The sequence below is a fragment of the Strongylocentrotus purpuratus genome, unplaced genomic scaffold (assembly GCF_000002235.5).
Source record: "Strongylocentrotus purpuratus isolate Spur 01 unplaced genomic scaffold, Spur_5.0 spur5_scaffold_13, whole genome shotgun sequence".
In the NCBI taxonomy this organism is placed as follows: domain Eukaryota; kingdom Metazoa; phylum Echinodermata; class Echinoidea; order Camarodonta; family Strongylocentrotidae; genus Strongylocentrotus; species Strongylocentrotus purpuratus.
The window spans coordinates 9069321-9086752 of NW_022145598.1; the positions used below are offsets into that span (position 1 = coordinate 9069321).

Below are 17432 nucleotides of genomic sequence, written 5' to 3' on the forward strand. Positions count from 1 at the left end.
ATTCTCTGAATATTCATGTATGATCGAGGCATGCGCCAGCATCGAATATCGTGTGTAACAAGTACGCTGAATTAATGGCAGGCTATAATATGACATAGAAAAGCAATGTCATGGTCATTTAGATAATACAGTCATAATGCTGTGTTAATTACTAGTAAATGCCAAAATGTCAGTACCGGTAGACAAGATATATAGCATATATTTCAAGTAAGAGTCTTGATAGGCAATTTGTGAGTAGCCTAGGCTTACTTTTCTGAGATTAATGGGAGTCTAGTTCTTTCATGAATTGGTAAATAATCAGTTCTAGGTTTGCTTTTTAAATATTACAAGCAGAGGTTGCATTATGGTATTGAATATGTGATACAGTATTATAAACTGTATAAAATAGATAACAAGAATAGGCCTACATACAGACATTTATCAAAAATAAAATACTTGTGTATTGCACTTAAATTATTTCTATGATCTATGCTCACTTAACTGCATAAGGAAGAAAAGGAAGAAAGAAAAATGGGATTAGAAAGAAGAATAACAAAGTTAAAAAGTAAAATATATATAAATAATAAATGAATGGAAGAAATAAAGAATACGGAATAGATACCAAGGAAGAAAGAAATAAATTGCAAGAAAATTGAAATGAAAAGAAGACAAAAGAAAAAGGGAGGAAAGGAGCAAGATAATATTGATACCATATCTTCAATCTTGTTTTCTTTTATCTTGCCTCTTGTTTTTGTTTAGGCCTAGCTACCATTTTTTCCTTTCTTCTCTTTTTTTCTCTTAAAAGTTCTCTTTGGTTTCTTTCTAAAATAATGAGGGAAGGGGGGGGGGGGTGGGGGACTCGATGATAATTCATCATTTGAAGGTTTACAATGTGAAGTCCACGAGTATATGCACCCACTGAAGAAAATCCATGTACAGGGTTGCTGCAGGAACCCAGCACCCACAGATCCCACGCATGATGAGACAAACTCGAGAGAAAACTACACATTCTTTCACATACATTGAAGAAAAAAAAGAAGAAAAAAAAATCCAAGATCGGTTGAACTCTTTTGACCCCTCCCCAGGACGTCGATCAATTACATGTATATGCCCCCCCCCCAAAACTCTGGCTACGGCCCTGGCGGTAATTAACCACTATTCAAATCTGACAGGTGCCCCTTTTCTTCAACAAATGCCCCTTTAACTTCATAATAAGTGCCACTGTTCCATTTTCATAAGTGCCCCTTGTGATATCTGATAAAAGCCCTTTCATTTTTTTTTAACTTTGACACGCGTCCCCTTAAACTTTCTAACAAGTGCCCTTTTACCTTTTGATATGTGCCCCTTTCCCTGTTTAATAGGAGCCCCAACCCCAACCCTTTCTCATAAATGCCCCTTTGACACATGCCCCCTTTCCTTTTTTTATTAATTCCCCTTTCTCTCTTTCTCTGTCTTTCAAAAACTATCTTCTGCAAGGTTTTTTCTTGACTGAGCAACCTGTTGCAATTCCTTTCTGTCTCACTTTCAGTCGTACTTGTTGCCACTCATTTGCATTCACTCGTTATCAACTACCATCAACCATTCCATATTCACTCCATTACTGTCCACATTTCAATTTCATTCTCTTCACTCTCCCTTTTTGCAGCCTTTCCAGGAGCTTGGCTAGAAGTAGACAATTTTTAATGTAGAGGCCAGAGAAAACCGGAAAAGTATGTTAATCATTTTATTCAAATACCTAACTTGAAAAAAAGGAAAGTGAAACATTGTTTAATTACAATATATTGACATAATTTTGTTAAAGAAAAAATTTGAATTTAACACTGGAAATTTGTAATTGGTTGCCAGCCCCCCCCCCCCCCCACCCCCCCCCCCTCCAAAAAAAAAAAACACACTCAAAACACAACAGTGGTACCAGGGTTTTTGTTAGGAGGCCCATGTACTGTATAATTTTTATTATTAAGAATAGTTTTCTCTTTTTTATTATTTGACATTGGCATACCGTAAATTTCACCAGGAACCCCCCCCCCCCCCCTCCCGACACTGCCATTACTTCTACCAACAGTAATGCTATAATTCAAAATTTCACTTTCTAAATCCTTCTAATATAAACATATAATCATATTTGTACAGAGGATAAGATAAGAGGATAGCAAGCCCCCCCCCCCCCACTCCCTGTTTTCTTTAGTTGGGAAGCATCCAAACATGATTCTATGAAAGCTACCAGTTTGGATACGAAAGGCAATGAGGATTAGCAGTTTCCATATTTAATGCATTTAGAGTGTTGTCTTTCAAACCTTCTTACATACAATACTTGAAGTAGCAATAATTTCATAATCTACAAAACTTCCCATACAGAAGTCCATAGAGGTAAATGAATTTTAACATGTATAATTATAATCAAAATATCATTGATTAATTCAATCTTTGATATAGACTGATAGACCTTTATCAATCAAATTTAAAGAGAATCTTTCTGCCCAGTCCTCAGTTTCATCCTATAAGATGGTAGTTGACATTGTTAGAATTTTAATGTTTATTCGTTGAGGATTAGTTATCTTTAATTATTTGAAAGTCGACAAGATGATAAACTTCATTAGCTTTATTGAATGTAGTATTCTACAAACATATAATACAAATAACAAATAAATATCATGTAAATATTCCAGTTTAAACCCATCTCTATTGTCCTCTTTCATTATATGAGGGTGGCATCTTTAAGACGTAGTCTCGTGTAGATACCTTCTGCATCCATCACTAAAGTTGTAGCCTAGTTTTCAGAAAAAAATATAACCCAAGTCTGTTGAATGGAAAAATGAAATAAGATATAACAAAATCAACAATGACTAATAACATACACCCTGATACCTGCTCAGAAAAAGGAAGGACTGAAATTCACTTGGGGTTCTAGTGGGCAAACCTAAACTATTTTTTGTACAAGACTAGTTTAAATACTGACCGCATCTTAAATTATTACTGATGATCCCATTAAGACGATAGGCCTGCTGGAGCTCGGATCAGACAAGGTATGAAATAAGTAATACAATGTAATACAACTCGTGCTCATACTGGTAATTGAATAATACTCGGTTAAGTATGGGACATAAAATGACCAAACAACTTTGACCAGCGAATGTACTGGAAATAATGCTACTGAAACATACGTAATGTAGACTTATATTTATCTATATTGACATTTAATTTTTAATCTAAATTACAATTGTGATATTAAGTCAATTATTCTTTACAAGTCAACTGACAATGAAAAATATCTGTTTCAGATCTATAATTTTCTCCATGACATTTGTTCCAAAAAAATTTATTGGGGGTACCTTCATGTATATTAGCACACTTGCTCGTATGAAGTGTAGTAGGCCCGCATCTCTAGATAGGATCCCGTCAACATCTGTTCTTTGTTCCTCTCCTGAGTTTGCAAACCAGAATGCCTTCATCATCCACTGTAGAGAGGCATCATCCTACATGAGAGAAAACAAAGTAGGTACATGTACTTCAATTAAAAACTGATACTGATGGATACATATCAACCATAATACATCCTATAAAACAGACTTTTATCAATCTTATTTTTGTTCTTCTTCATCTTCATTGCTCAAGAAGTGAAAGTACCCCTTACAAAAAAAAAAAAATGAGGGGTCCTGTGTATACCCTACATGTAGTGCTTACAATGTGCATTTGATATGGCTCTTCTAAACACAGGACCTCCTGTAAATAAGGACAAATTTTCCTTTGTAAACATAGAAAGAAAAGACATCAATATTTGTATACTAGGTGCAGAACTAGAATAAAATATACCCTCCACTATATATGCTTGCAATGTCAACTTAGTTCCATTTCCTTTTGAGTGAATTAATAGGTGGTCGTTTAATATGTGTGTGCTAAATAACCTGATAACTGTACCTGCATGGGACTTTCTGCTTCATCTTGCAAATATAAGAGATGTTGTAATGTCCTCCTTCCAGCTCTTCAGTTTCAATCTTTTGGAACAAAAAGTAGAAGAAAATCAATACGACAATCAAGGCATCCCTTTTTTTGTCATGGTTGGCCTTAATTTTAATATGGTGTGGAAATCAACATTCCTATTTAATGAACCACAGTACAAAGTAAAACTAAATGGAAGATTTAACTTGTGCATCAAACAGTGGTTTCTATGGCCTATGAACACGAAGCAGTACTAAGTAGAATTAGTTTATTATAACAAGAAGAGGTGGACTACATACCATATAAGCAGAGGCGGCGCTCCGAGAGGGGGGGGGGGGCAGAGTGCCCTCCCATTTGGTCAAGTACCCTAAAAGTGCCCCTGTTTTCATAGGAAAAGTGCCCCTTTTTACATAGGAAAGTGCCCCTTTTACTCTGACAAGTGCCCCTATTAAGTTTTTAAAGTGCCCCTTCCCTTTTAATAACTACCCCTTTTAACTTGGATAAGCGCACCTTATACCTTCACATGTGCTCCCTTTCATTTTTAATAAATGCCCCTTTTTCTTATAAGTGCCCCCATTTAAAAATAGGCCCTTTCCCTTCTCATAAATGCCCCTTTTCATCTGTGAAAATAGTTCCTTTTCATTCTCTTAAGTGCCCCTTTTCATCTCTTGTAAATGACCCTATTCACTTCTGAGAGATACTTGTTTTAATTTGACAAGCACCCCTTCCCCTCCTAGTCAGTACTCTTTTCATCTCTTATAAATGCCCCTTTTATTTTGACATGTCCTCCTTTTCCTTCTATATAATGCCTTTTTTCCTTATAAGCACCCTTACCCTTATCATAATTACCGGTACCACTTTTCGTCTTTGATAAGTGCCCCGTTTATTTAAACATGTGCCACTTTTTCTTTTTAATAAGAGCCACTTCCCCTTCTCATTACCCTTTTAACAATGATATGTACCCTATTTCCTTTCTTGTAAAGAACCTATCCCTTTTTCATAAATGCCCCTTTTCACTGCTTATAAATGCCCCCTATCAAAATCTGATGGGTGCCTCTTTTCCGTCGACAAATGCCCATGTTCTTATCATCCCTGGTGCATGCCTCTTTGTTTAGGTGTAAGAAGTTCCCCATTTTCACCTCTGATAATTAGCCTTTGTACTTTGACACATGCTTCTTTTCTTTTCTGATAAGTGTCTTAACCCTTTCGATAAGTGTCCCCTTTTCCTCTCATCATTAAACGTGTCCCTAATTTCAAGCGACTAAAAGCAATTTCCCACAAAGCTCGCTCGCTACGCTTGCCCATCGTTATAGATGTTATAATTATGTAACTTATCACAGATCTATTCAGTCTTTCGTTATGAGATTGTGCTTATATAACCCCATCAGGATTGGGTTTTTCCTCTTTATAAGATGTAATTTTTCGCACTGCAAGCCAAAAACTGCAAAGTATGATACTTAAGCAATATCTTAAATGCTGTATTAAGAGAAACAAATATTGAAATCATCCCTGATAATGTAATCACAAAATAGGGGTATATACCAATGTCAAAAAAATGGTATATTTTCCCTCTGAAGGTGCCCTTTTTTCAAGAAAGTGCCCTTTTTGTTGGTGCCCCCCCCCCCCCCCCCCCCCACTTTGGAAGTTGCTCCGCCCAAAGGCTCCACCGCCTCTGCGTATAAGTAAACATAATTGTCGACTACCCTAGGGTTCTTCTCTTATACAACGTCCAACAAAAAATAGATTTATCAAATGAACTGCACACTTTGGAGAAGAAAAAATCTTTAATATAGGTCTAGATCTAGAAAAGTTATGACAACTTGACAAGCACACTGGACACACACAACATCTGAACATTAAATAAATGAATCCTAGGTCTAGTTTGTTTGTTTTTGAATATTTTTATTAATAAGTTCCAGGTTTACGTCTAAATGAAATATGGTTTGGAGCCGTTTGATTATCCATGGTCACAAACAATTTTGGTCTAAAAGTTGACACGCACCAATGATGCAACTGAGCGAACGGATAGCACTTAGTCTTAGTAATACTAGTATAGCCAATAGAGTCGACATCTACTAAAGATATAAACAAGAATTAACCCTCTTGGATTATTAAAGAAATCATACTTCATAGATTATTTTAAGGTGTAACATTAAATCTAGATTTAAATTCAATGGATGATTGGTGAATTAGATTCACGATGACGATCAAATTTGGAATAAAACCTGATCAGAAAGTTTTATCTTGATGCAGATGAGCACCGAAATTCCCCAACGTGGGCCTGCCGGAACCCCGGGGCTCTAAAGGGTGACATGAAGGCAAAGCGCAGTCAAACTACTTCACGACGATGAAAATCAAAGTGCAATTTCAAGAGAAATATTTTCCTAGCCTTTTCCTCACAAATCTGTTGAGAACAGTCTCAAAATGTAAAGAAATTACAGTAGATCACGAATTACAGCTTTTTCAAATTAATGACTAAATTCTCTTAATCTACTGATATTTCAATCAATTACTCACCCATATGCATTCTCCGTGAACTAAATCTTCTCACTTTGTGCGAGTATAGCGCGCGTCGTGCATTCCCACCTCGATATGAATATTTAAGAGAATCGAGACTTTCCCCGACCCTGCCTAATGAATATTCATGATAAAACAGGAATCCGGCCTCGCCGTGGTACGAAAAAATAAGACGCGTCCCGGCGGAGCTCCCTGGATCTTGGAGCAATTAAATAATATGGCCGTTTCTTCAGTTGTACTAAGTCCTAGTTGTAGCGCATTCAGATCCGATCGCGATATTATGAGAAGTCATTGATCATATCAAATATCACTGACTCTTTAACTTACCTCTGCCTCTGCCATATACATGTAGACCCTCTATATAAGCCTAAATATTCTCGTGAACTTTATGTAGGCACTATATATACGTCTTGTATTAAGTCGCTGCTGAATTACTTCGAGCGCTAGCGCTAGATATAGCTTGTATACGGCCCAGGCATGCAATGAATGATGCAAATGTGAGATCGAGAGGGCGTACGTTAGTTTATATGGTGCTCTCTAGCTCTTGGTATATTTGCTGTATTAGCCTGTGGCGTTGTGTTTATGAAAATAATGTCAGTAAATTCGTGGTAGTTGTTTTCTGTATTGTTATGCAGCTTGTTCTTTTAAATTAAAAAATTTAAGAAGGAAAAGATGAAGTGGTTTAAACATACTATGTCCCTTTTGCAGCCAACGTCAAATTCTGTAGAACTTTGCAGAACTATGAATATGTCATGTATATGTCCTATAGTGAAATTTAAACGTTAGCAGTGTCTTAATATTTCAAATATATTTTTCAAAAGTGTGGGGGAGGGGGCTTGAGCCCCCAAGCCCACCACAGGACCTGACAAGTATTTTTTCCCTGATCCGTATATAGGACAAGGCCCTGGGGCAGCTAGTCATAATCCGATAATTTTTCGGTCAGAACTAGCCCTACTATCATTCCAGGATTTTGTTTCAGAACCTGAGACAAAGTTACCCAATCCCTTTAAGTTTCAAAAAGTAGACTTTATTGACCTGTACATAGGCTAAGGAACCGGGGGGGGGGGGCTTGGGGCTCAGATACCATTGAGCCCCTTAATATTTTTCGCGGGGCTTATAGATGTCATTATAAGCCCCCGAATTTGTTGGTGGGGCTTAGATATCATTGAGTCCTTAGGGGCTAAGATACCACTGAGCCCCCAATATTTTAAGTGGTGCTCAGATATCATTGAGCCGCCCCCGATACTTATTACGGGGCTCGGATATCATTACCCCCCCCCCCCCCCCCCCCCTCCTCCCAATCATTATATTCTAGGCATGAAAATCATGTATACCTATAATCTACAGGCTTACCATTCAAATATAAACATTTTATAAATATTTATTTGGGGAGGAGGGGGGGGGGAGGGGGGGGGGGCTCAGACATCGGATCTCGCATATTATTGACCCCCAAAAAATATATTTGGTGGATCTCGGATATCATTGAAACCCCCAAATATTTTGGCGGGACTCTGATATCATTGAGCGCCCCCCCCCCCCCCCCCATATTTTGGCGGGGTTCAGATATCGTGAACCCCCCCCCCCCCCATATGTTTTGTTTTCCTTTTAACACAATAATTGTTTTGCGACTCAATTCAGGCCTGGCTAAATATAAACTTTTTCGTAAGGCAACAGACAAGTCATTTAGTCATAATTATACCTGATTAACATTTGAAGATTTCCTACACTAGTGCCTGGCCGTGTGTGTCCCATATTTGAATACTAAGCTGCACCTGAAATTGCAACATGTGCATTGTAAGCTCCAAACGCTTTCTTTCCTACAAATACACCCCCCAAAAAATCCCAAAAGCTTGAATGCATACTATTTCACAAGATGTAATTAAACAATATGAATGATATTAATGATACACTTTTTAATACATGGACATGCAAATGCATGATCATTTTTGCGCTTCTTGCTGCCAGCAAGATAGTTTCCTTCTGCATTTAATTTTGTTGCTGTTATGAGTTTATATTCATATTTTTGTTATCAAACAGGAATAAATAAATGAATATATAAATACATTTGTACAATACGATTTGTACGATAGTTGTACAATGATGATAGAAGAACCCATGAAAATCGCAACTGATCTTCACTGATTCTTTTCCCCCTTTTCTTTTCTTCCTCTTTGTTTTCTGTCTCTTTCTCTCCTCTTTCCCTTTCACTTCCCTTCTCTCTCTCTCTCTCTCTCTCTCTCTCTCTCTCTCACTCTCTCTCTCTCTCTCTCTCTCTCTCTCTTTGCTGAGGGGGGGGGGGGGGAGGGGTACAAATCGGGAAAAATTGCAACTGATCTCCCCTACCTTTCTTCTTCCTCTCCCCCCCCCCCCTTTCCCTTCCCTTACTTCTCTCTCTCTCATTTAAGTTTCCCCCGATCCACACGATGTTGGTGGGATTAATCGCAACTGATCTCTGCTTCTTTTCACTCTTTTCTTTTCTTCTTCCTCTTTTGTGTTCCATTTTTTTTTGGCGGGAAGGGGGAGGGGTGGTCGGGGGGTGAGGGCAGAGGCAAAGGCCTTTCTCCGCGATCCACATCTTGTTTGCAGGAAAATTACAACTGGTATCCTTTCTTTTCTTTTCTTCTTTTGTTTCTTTCCCTTTCCTTCCTTCTCTCTTGTTTTGCGGGGGGGGGGGGGGGCAACAGCATGGGCGGCAAGGCCCTTTAGGTCCCCCCCGATCTCCTTCTTTTCCTCTTTTTCATTTCTTCTTCCTTTCCTCCTCTTTCTTCTTTCCCTTCTTTTCCTTCCTTCTCTCTCTCTCTCTCTCTCTCTCTCTCTCTCTCTCTCTCTCTCTCTCTTTGTTTAATGAGGGGCCAGGGGAGGGCTGGCGAAGGCCTTTCGCCCCCGATCCACACTGCGTTGTTAGGAAAAATCTCAATTGATCTCCCGTAGCTTTCTTTTCTTTCCCTTCTCTTCCTTTCTCTCTCTGTTAAGTTTGCTGTAGAATGGGGGGGGGGGGGCAAGGGCCATTTGCCGCCATCGATCCCCAACTTGTTGGCGGGAAAACTGCAACTGATATGCCCCCCTTTTTTTTCCTTACCTTTATCTCCTCTTTTCCCTTTTTTCTTTACCTTCTCTTTCTTCTCTCTTTCTTTTTGCTGGGGGGGGGGGCAACAGCCTGGGAGCAAAGCCCTTTCGGCCCCCCCCGATCTCCTTCTTTCTCCTTTTCTTTTTTCTTCCTTTCCCTTTGTCTCTTCTTAACCTTTCCTTTATTTTAATTTCCTTCTCTCTCTATCTCTCTTTTGCTGAAAGGGGGGGGGGTGGCAAAGGCCTTTCGCCCCGTTCTCCTTCTTTTTCCCCTTTTCTTTTCTTCTTCTTCTTCCTCTTCTTCCTTTCCCTTACTATCCGCTTTACCTTCTCTCTCCCTCTCTCTTAAGTTTTTGTTGGCGGTTGGGGGTCAAGGCCCTCTCCCCCCCCCCCCCCCCCGCCTCTGGATCCACGCCGGGAAGACCTAGGAAATGTTGGATCCGCGCCTAACTATAGTTAGGCGCGGATCCAAGATTTCCTAGGGGAGGGGGAATTGAGTAATGAATTGAGTAATAACTGAATATATAAATGAAGAACAAAAAATTAATCAATTAATTGATTTATTAAATGGATAAATTAATAAATGAATATATAATCATATTATGTGTATATAAATAAATAGAATGAGAATCATATTATGTGTATATAAATAAATAGAATGAGAATCATATTATGTGTATATAAATAAATAGAATGAGAATCATAATTATCTCAGCCAATAATTAACATATTCAATTGGTTTTCGACATTTGGACATTTTTTTTAATGTTCTTTTGGAATATGAAGAAAAAAATTGAGAAATTCTCAAAATAGATTTTTATGACGTCACAGCTTCGGTACTCTCTCTCTCTCTATATATTTATATATTATATATATTTGTTTCGCATTTTAGACTCTTATTGTGCACTTTACCCTGGATAGGGGCGCATAGTTCTTTAGGAACGGTTACCATAAAGCTCTTCCTTTTCTTCACATTCTCTTTCTTTATTTCTTTGTCGCTTTTCGTTTGTTTGGTGCCCCTCCAAGTGCCGCCCGGGCAGAACCTTAAACACTCCTGTGCGCTATGATTTAGGCCTAAATTAAAAAATCATCCTACCTGCACAAAGGTTGCAGAATAACCCTTTTGGCGATACTGGTTGTGGTACGGGTGCTAGCGATATCAAAATCTATACGGCCATGAAATAAATCCGTGACATGCTGTACTATAGTCAGCTTTACATGAGCATGCAATGTGGGCAACTTAAGATGAATAATAATGAGCTCCTTGCCTGATATGAAGGAAAAACAATTTGGTAAACATAATTTATACCTCCCAAGTTAGTAGTTTCCTGTACTTTTGTTACGTCATCAAAACGCGATCATTTTGCGGCCGTGATTGGTCATAAGTTGGCGCGCGCATAAGTTAAATATTGTTTTGTCGTCAGTGCGCCATCTGTTCGCCCTTTTGTGCAAATAACCTATACGTTTTATAAGGGCTACAATTTTATGTGCGCGTGTTTAGGTTTATAGGCTACCCCATTAATTGCTTCCATCACGTTCTTAAATTATAATAAAAAAACATACTTTTTTATTTGAAGCCCGGCCCTCTAAAGTGTTGTGAGCCCCGAATTTGCCAAAAATTCAATAGCAAAATTGTGAAAAAGGATGTCATTTAAGACACACTTCTGAACAAAAATTTCCCACAAAAAAAGGTGTTTGAAGAGAAATATTGATAAAAGAATACATATTTTTGGTTTTCTATGTGTCCAAAGTTTGCCATCAGCTATGATTAACATGCAGCTGCCTCTCCGATAAAGACCTTTTTTCTTCACCATTCGATTGTGTTTGATGTTATTGCATCGTCCACCTTCCAAACCCTACCCGCGTCATCACCTCCCCCTAGCTCCATTCTCTCTCCTATCCCCCCCCCCCCATTCCCTCCATACACTCCCCCTCCTCCACGCACCCCCTCCACTCCCCCGGCACCCGTCATCATCTCTCCCTAGCTCCACTGTCACTCCCCCTCCACGCACCCCCTCCACTCCCCTGTCTCGTTGGAATAACACCAGGTGGGACCATCTCATTTGTGTCAAAGCCAGCAGGGGGTAACACGTCAGACAAGAAGTTGGTAAAAATGTCAAACATCATAGACAAGTTCGAGAAAGGTGATACCATCATGGCCGATCGCGGATTCAACATCCAGGACCTCTTGTTGGAAAAACAAGTTAAAGTTGTTATTCCACCCTTCATGAGGACAACGAAGGCTACCAACCAGTTCACCGAGTCGGAGGATGTCCAGACAAAGACGGTTGCTAATGCTCGTATACACGTCGAACGTGCTATAGGGAGGATGAAGGAGTTTGGCATTCTTCAAGGTCCAATTCCCCTGACGATGATAGACCTGATGGAGTCTGCACTTGTGGTGTGCTCTGCAATCGTGAACATGCAGCCAATGCTGGTACCTCTGAACTCGTAATGTGAGGTTCACTTCAAATGGACAGTAAAGTCAGAAAACAGAAACCCAAAGGCTCTTTTAAGAGCCAACACATGACAATATTTGTGATATTTGCATCAAAGTGAAGACATTGAAATATATGTATGTGCACCTAAATTTCTTGTGTGTCTTTTTATTTAGATTTGTGATTTGCAGAAATTGAAAAAGATAAGAGAATAAAAGTCATTTACATGAGGGCGAACGTGTGAAGAATGAGAAAGGAGAGCTGGCAAAATAAAAAAAGAATAGAAGAAAAAAAGGCTACATTACGAGCAGTATGAGATGGAGAATTAAAATGTGAAAGAGAATGTGATTGTGTTTTATAGAGATAAACTGTTGTATAATCAATGAATAATATAAGGCCTGAAAAAAAAAGATGTTGTATTTGCCCTTAAGATTCCAAAATATGTGTCGGTCGGTCGGAAATCTTTTTTTTTTTTTACTTTAAAAAAAAAACTCTTTGGCTGATATTTCTCAGTTTTAAATACTTAAATACATTTTTTTCTTCTAAAAAAAACATTAATTTTTTTTTTTTTTTTAAAGCCGTTCATTGATTTCAATTTTCTTTGGTCGGTTACAAAGGGCAATACAACATCTTCTTTTTGGGGGTCCTAATTGAGATACCCAGCTAGCAATGTAGTAACCAAAGTGGATGAGGGGGGGGGGGTTTGGTCGGTGGGATGTGGCATTCCCATAAGTTTTCTTGGCACATGCATCTCTTCCTCCTCTCCTCTATACTTTTCTCAACACGTACATCTCTTCCTCCTATCTCTTCTATACTTTTCCCAACAAGTACATCTCTTCCTCCTATCTTCTATACTTTTCTCAACAAGTACATCTCTTCCTCCTATCTTCTATACTTTTCCCAACAAGTACATCTCTTCCTCCTATCTTCTATACTTTTCTCAACAAGTACATCTCTTCCTCCTATCTTCTATACTTTTCCCAACAAGTACATCTCTTCCTCCTATCTTCTATACTTTTCTCAACACGTACATCTCTTCCTCCTATCTTCTATACTTTTCTCAACAAGTACATCTCTTCCTCCTATCTTCTATACTTTTCTCAACACGTACATCTCTTCCTCCTGTCTTCTATACTTTTCTCAACAAGTACATCTCTTCCTCCTATCTTCTATACTTTTCTCAACAAGTACATCTCTTCCTCCTATCTTCTATACTTTTCTCAACACGTACATCTCTTCCTCCTCTCCTCTATACTTTTCCCAACAAGTACATCTCTTCCTCCTATCTTCTATACTTTTCCCAACAAGTACATCTCTTCCTCCTCTCCTCTATACTTTTCTCAACACGTACATCTCTTCCTCCTATCTTCTATACTTTTCTTAACAAGTACATCTCTTCCTCCTATCTTCTATACTTTTCTCAACAAGTACATCTCTTCCTCCTATCTTCTATACTTTTCCCAACAAGTACATCTCTTCCTCCTATCTTCTATACTTTTCTCAACAAGTACATCTCTTCCTCCTATCTTCTATACTTTTCTCAACACGTACATCTCTTCCTCCTATCTTCTATACTTTTCTTAACACGTACATCTCTTCCTCCTATCTTCTATACTTTTCTCAACACGTACATTTCTTCCTCCTATCTTCTATACTTAGCTCAACACATACATCTCTTCCCTCTCTCTACTATTCATTACTAAACAAGTTGTATATCTGAATCAATTTTATTTTCTGAATCGTCACTCATTGCGATAGTTTTAATACATTTTGGAATCAAGATATTTCTCTCTTTTTATCTCTTTCATAAATTACAAAACTTTCCATACCTAACAAAAATGAATAGATACAAGGCCATGAAAGATAGTTGTCTTAAATTGAACATTTACTTTCTTTCTCATACATATACATTATGAAAAGAAATCAGTATCATGTACACAAATTTACAGATCATAAAAATAAGGACATGTTTATGCTTCATACATGTACAAGATAACAAACTTCCAATTCATCTTGAAAGTGGAGATTTAAATTATGAATACTGTTGATTTCTGAGACTACCTTTCTTAAATATCAATAATTTCTCCCAATTCATTTTCGGAAAGATATTTGGCATTAGTAAGATGTGGAAATTCTTCAAATGTAGATTTAACATCAGAATTCAAATAGACAACCTTTTGTTGCGCAAGTTTAAAGACTCCTCTACACATTTTTAGTTTTGAAGAACGGGCTAAATTTCCATCAAATGAGGAAGTACGGTTTTAGCTGGCAATAAACAACAATGGGTTTGCATGGCACCTCAGATCTAAACAAGTGTTTAATTTCATGAACAGTATTCAATGAAACATGAGAAGGTATCAAACTTGACGGGTCCGTTTACATGCCTTCAGTTTTGAGGAACACGTGTTGCATTTCCATGATGACTTCCTCCGCCTCAGGAACGGCTCTTCTCCATGGATTCCAACACAAAAGTAGTGGAACCATCTGTCGCATGAGTCACACCCAATACTGTTTTTGTCCTCATCGTGTGGTGACTCCTCACATTCGTCATTACAAATGCCACATGGAAAGTTGGCCTCCTTGATTGTTCGAGCTGGTGCATCAAGCTTCTCCAACATTGATTTCATTGTTTTTTGCACTGAATTGTTAATCACAATGTCCTTGACTCGGCCGCTAGCAAATTCCGATACAATCCCTTTGTGAAAGAATGTGTGGATCTTGGGTAGGATGTTCTCCATGTACTGATCATCGAGCAAGATTCTCTCCACGTGTAGATTGTTGACCTTAGCAATTGTCCTTACCACAAAGTCACACCACTTTTTTCCAGACACCCACAGCTGCAATTGTACCTGGGCGAAGTAGGGATGACGTCGATTGAGATGGTTGGTTCCATTTTCGCTCACAAGGCAGCTTCCCTTCTGTGTCACATACTCAGTTATTGTGGATCTTCGCTGTGTGTATGGATTTTTGACTTCTAGTAGCCCTTCGCCACAATATCTACAAGTGACGATAGCATCAGGAGAGGCAGCAATGTATGGAAATTTGGTACTTATCCATAAGCCTGTATCCTCACACTTTGTATTGGAGTTCTTGCATTTGAGTCGATGGTAAGCAGTGTACTGTTTGACAGCTACCTTTTCCTGGCTCTTTCCCCATTGAAGGGCTGAAGACGATGCTGATCCATAATATCCCATCACTCGTGCAACTTGGGAGTGGCCATGGATAGTACCATTTCTCACAGCTGCTGCACAGTCCCCAGCAACACTAGCAGTTATGCGACCAACTCTGTGTTTCTTCCAAAGATTCGATTTCGCCTGTTGTTTTGTTTCTCTTATGATGACCTGTTGCTGGTGGGTACTTATTTCCATAAGCTGGATGTCTGAAAGATCTTGAAGAGCCTCTGCCACAGTCAAAGGGAAATCACAAGAGACTACCTCTTCGTATCTGTCGACCTCTGAAATGTTCGGCGTTGATTGTAGTTCATTGGGCTCCCGCTTGGTGTACGCTAACAAACCACAGTTCCCGTTTGTGATGGAGGCGAGCCAGTCTAGGTCGAAATCATTGATATTTCGCCTGGCACGATGGCAATGGAGTCTAGGGTCAAAGTTCGAACGATAAGGTCTACTATTGTCTAACTCTTGATGCATAACATCCTCTTTCATTGCCACAACTTTAATGTTCTCAGCAAATTGAGGTTGATGGAGAGCCTCTTTCATCCTCTTTTTTGGCGGAAGGCCCCAGGCTTTAGGCTGTGACGTGCAGGATGCGTTGCGACCTTCCTCCACTACTTCTGCTACAGCAAACAGGAGAGCCGCAATGTGCTTGCAGGTGGCCTGTACACTGTGAGAGAAAAAAAATGAAAAGAGAAAAGAATTACTTACAAAGAATATTTTCTCTACCCATCCCTTTTATTGTCATGAAGTCACAAAAACTTGTTACGAAAATTAATTAATTATTTAAAAAATGTTAAATGTATAAATGATGGAAGCATTGGGTAAATTTGAGGCAAAATCTAGGGTTTGGTTTAGGGTTAGAATGAAAATGAAAATTAGCTAAGAAAAGAAACTTCAATATTTGGATCAAGATTCATGCATCTGTGAGTCTAGTCAACGTCAACTTTTGTGGTGATTTATTCTTAAGTTATATCTACATTTTATGTAACTGCATTTTTTAACAGCTTACCCTACGCAACAGTTGCATTCAGCTGTGCAGATTCTTCCCGTCTCTTTCAGCAGTACTAGCCATGTCGAGTATGCCGACTCAGAAAGCTTGACCTGAGGAACGACCTATAAATTGTGAAATAATAGGAATGAAGAAAGAACATAATAATAATGATGGCATGAGTCATTACTTCTTCCGAATATGAACTGGTTCATAACTTAATACATAGTCATACTGTGATTTACTAAGCTGTAGATCTATTTCTCTTTTACCAATTTCATCATTTAAATTTTATTTTGAAATATGAATCTATTCTAGACCTCTACATGTAGGTCTATTAAAATAATATCACTGATATATACCTTTCCTCGCACGAAGCAGTAGCAAATCTTTGGGTTGATGCCATGATATTGTACTGACTGTACATGACCAGACATGTAAAGACCTTTGCCCAGCGCAAGAGTTCTCCTCCCTTCTGTTTTTACCAGTCCAATTCTGCGGTTTCCTTTGCAAAGAAACAAATAAAAATAATTCCTATATGAATAGACTAACAGTAACATGAGTAGACTAGAACCTAACAAATTATGACAGTTTAAAATATTATGCCCATGAATTGATGATGATCAGATTCAGAAATGAGACGTGATGCTCCCACATTAGTCCAAGATTCCGAATCTTATCATAGATTTCATATTTATACTTCAGTTAAATACATATTTTTTAAAACCATTTATCCTTTATTGAACCTTTTGATGTTTAAAAAAACACAACTCACCAGCTTTGATGAAACTGTCAATGTGGTCACGGGATGTGTCAGGCAGATTGGTAGGACCATCTTCCCAACCGTCTGTAAGTGTCTCTGGTCTTGGAAGTCGTATTAAACCATCATCAAGTATCAACTTTTCCTGCTGACACTTTAAAATCTCTTGCTCAGCTTTCTGATCAGAAGGCTTTACCTGCAAATCAAGCTTTTCTGCCCAGTAGGCTTTTTCAGCAAGTTCAGCGTGTTTTTCATCATTGACTGGTACGCGCCTATCCCTCAAAAACTTCTTCAGTTCAGTGGCTGAAAGCTGTAAAAACCTACGAGCTCCATCCGCCATTATTGCAGTGAAGTACCACAAAACAAAGATTAGTTCTGTAGCTCTGGGTATGAGTATCAAATCGGTTACAAACTGCGGCTGAAAGAGCAGTAAATTTGATTAAAAATAGCTTGGACTTTGAGTAGTACTACACTAAACGTATGGCATTGTATGGCTTCCTGAAAGCGGGGATCGTGTTTGCTCCCTTTTCTATCCCAGAAGCCTTTGCGCGAAGAGCGCCCGCCAGCGACAAAGG

At 38.7% G+C, this 17432-nt stretch overlaps 1 protein-coding gene and 1 long non-coding RNA gene across 3 annotated transcripts; both read right to left on the reverse strand.

Annotated features, from left to right (window-relative positions):
• Window positions 1-2643: 2643 nt before the first annotated feature.
• LOC115922974 lies at window positions 2644-6598 on the reverse strand. Its single transcript, XR_004063705.1, has 4 exons — window positions 6433-6598; window positions 3895-3971; window positions 3309-3452; window positions 2644-2776 (listed from the first exon to the last, which is right to left on the reverse strand). It is a non-coding gene; the product is annotated as an uncharacterized LOC115922974 (long non-coding RNA).
• A 7063-nt stretch (window positions 6599-13661) lies between these two features.
• Window positions 13662-17386, reverse strand: LOC100893536. Of its 2 annotated transcripts, XM_030982851.1 has the most exons (4): window positions 16873-17386; window positions 16460-16602; window positions 16119-16222; window positions 13662-15776 (listed from the first exon to the last, which is right to left on the reverse strand). In XM_030982851.1, exons 1-4 carry the CDS (start codon window positions 17195-17197, stop codon window positions 14294-14296), a joined length of 2055 nt encoding a protein of 684 aa, XP_030838711.1. In that variant the 5' UTR covers window positions 17198-17386; the 3' UTR covers window positions 13662-14293. The 2 variants fall into 2 exon arrangements, with proteins under 2 accessions (XP_030838711.1, XP_030838712.1); XM_030982852.1 differs by lacking the exon at window positions 16460-16602 and having other exon boundaries at window positions 16873-17056.
• Between the last annotated feature and the right edge of the window lie 46 nt (window positions 17387-17432).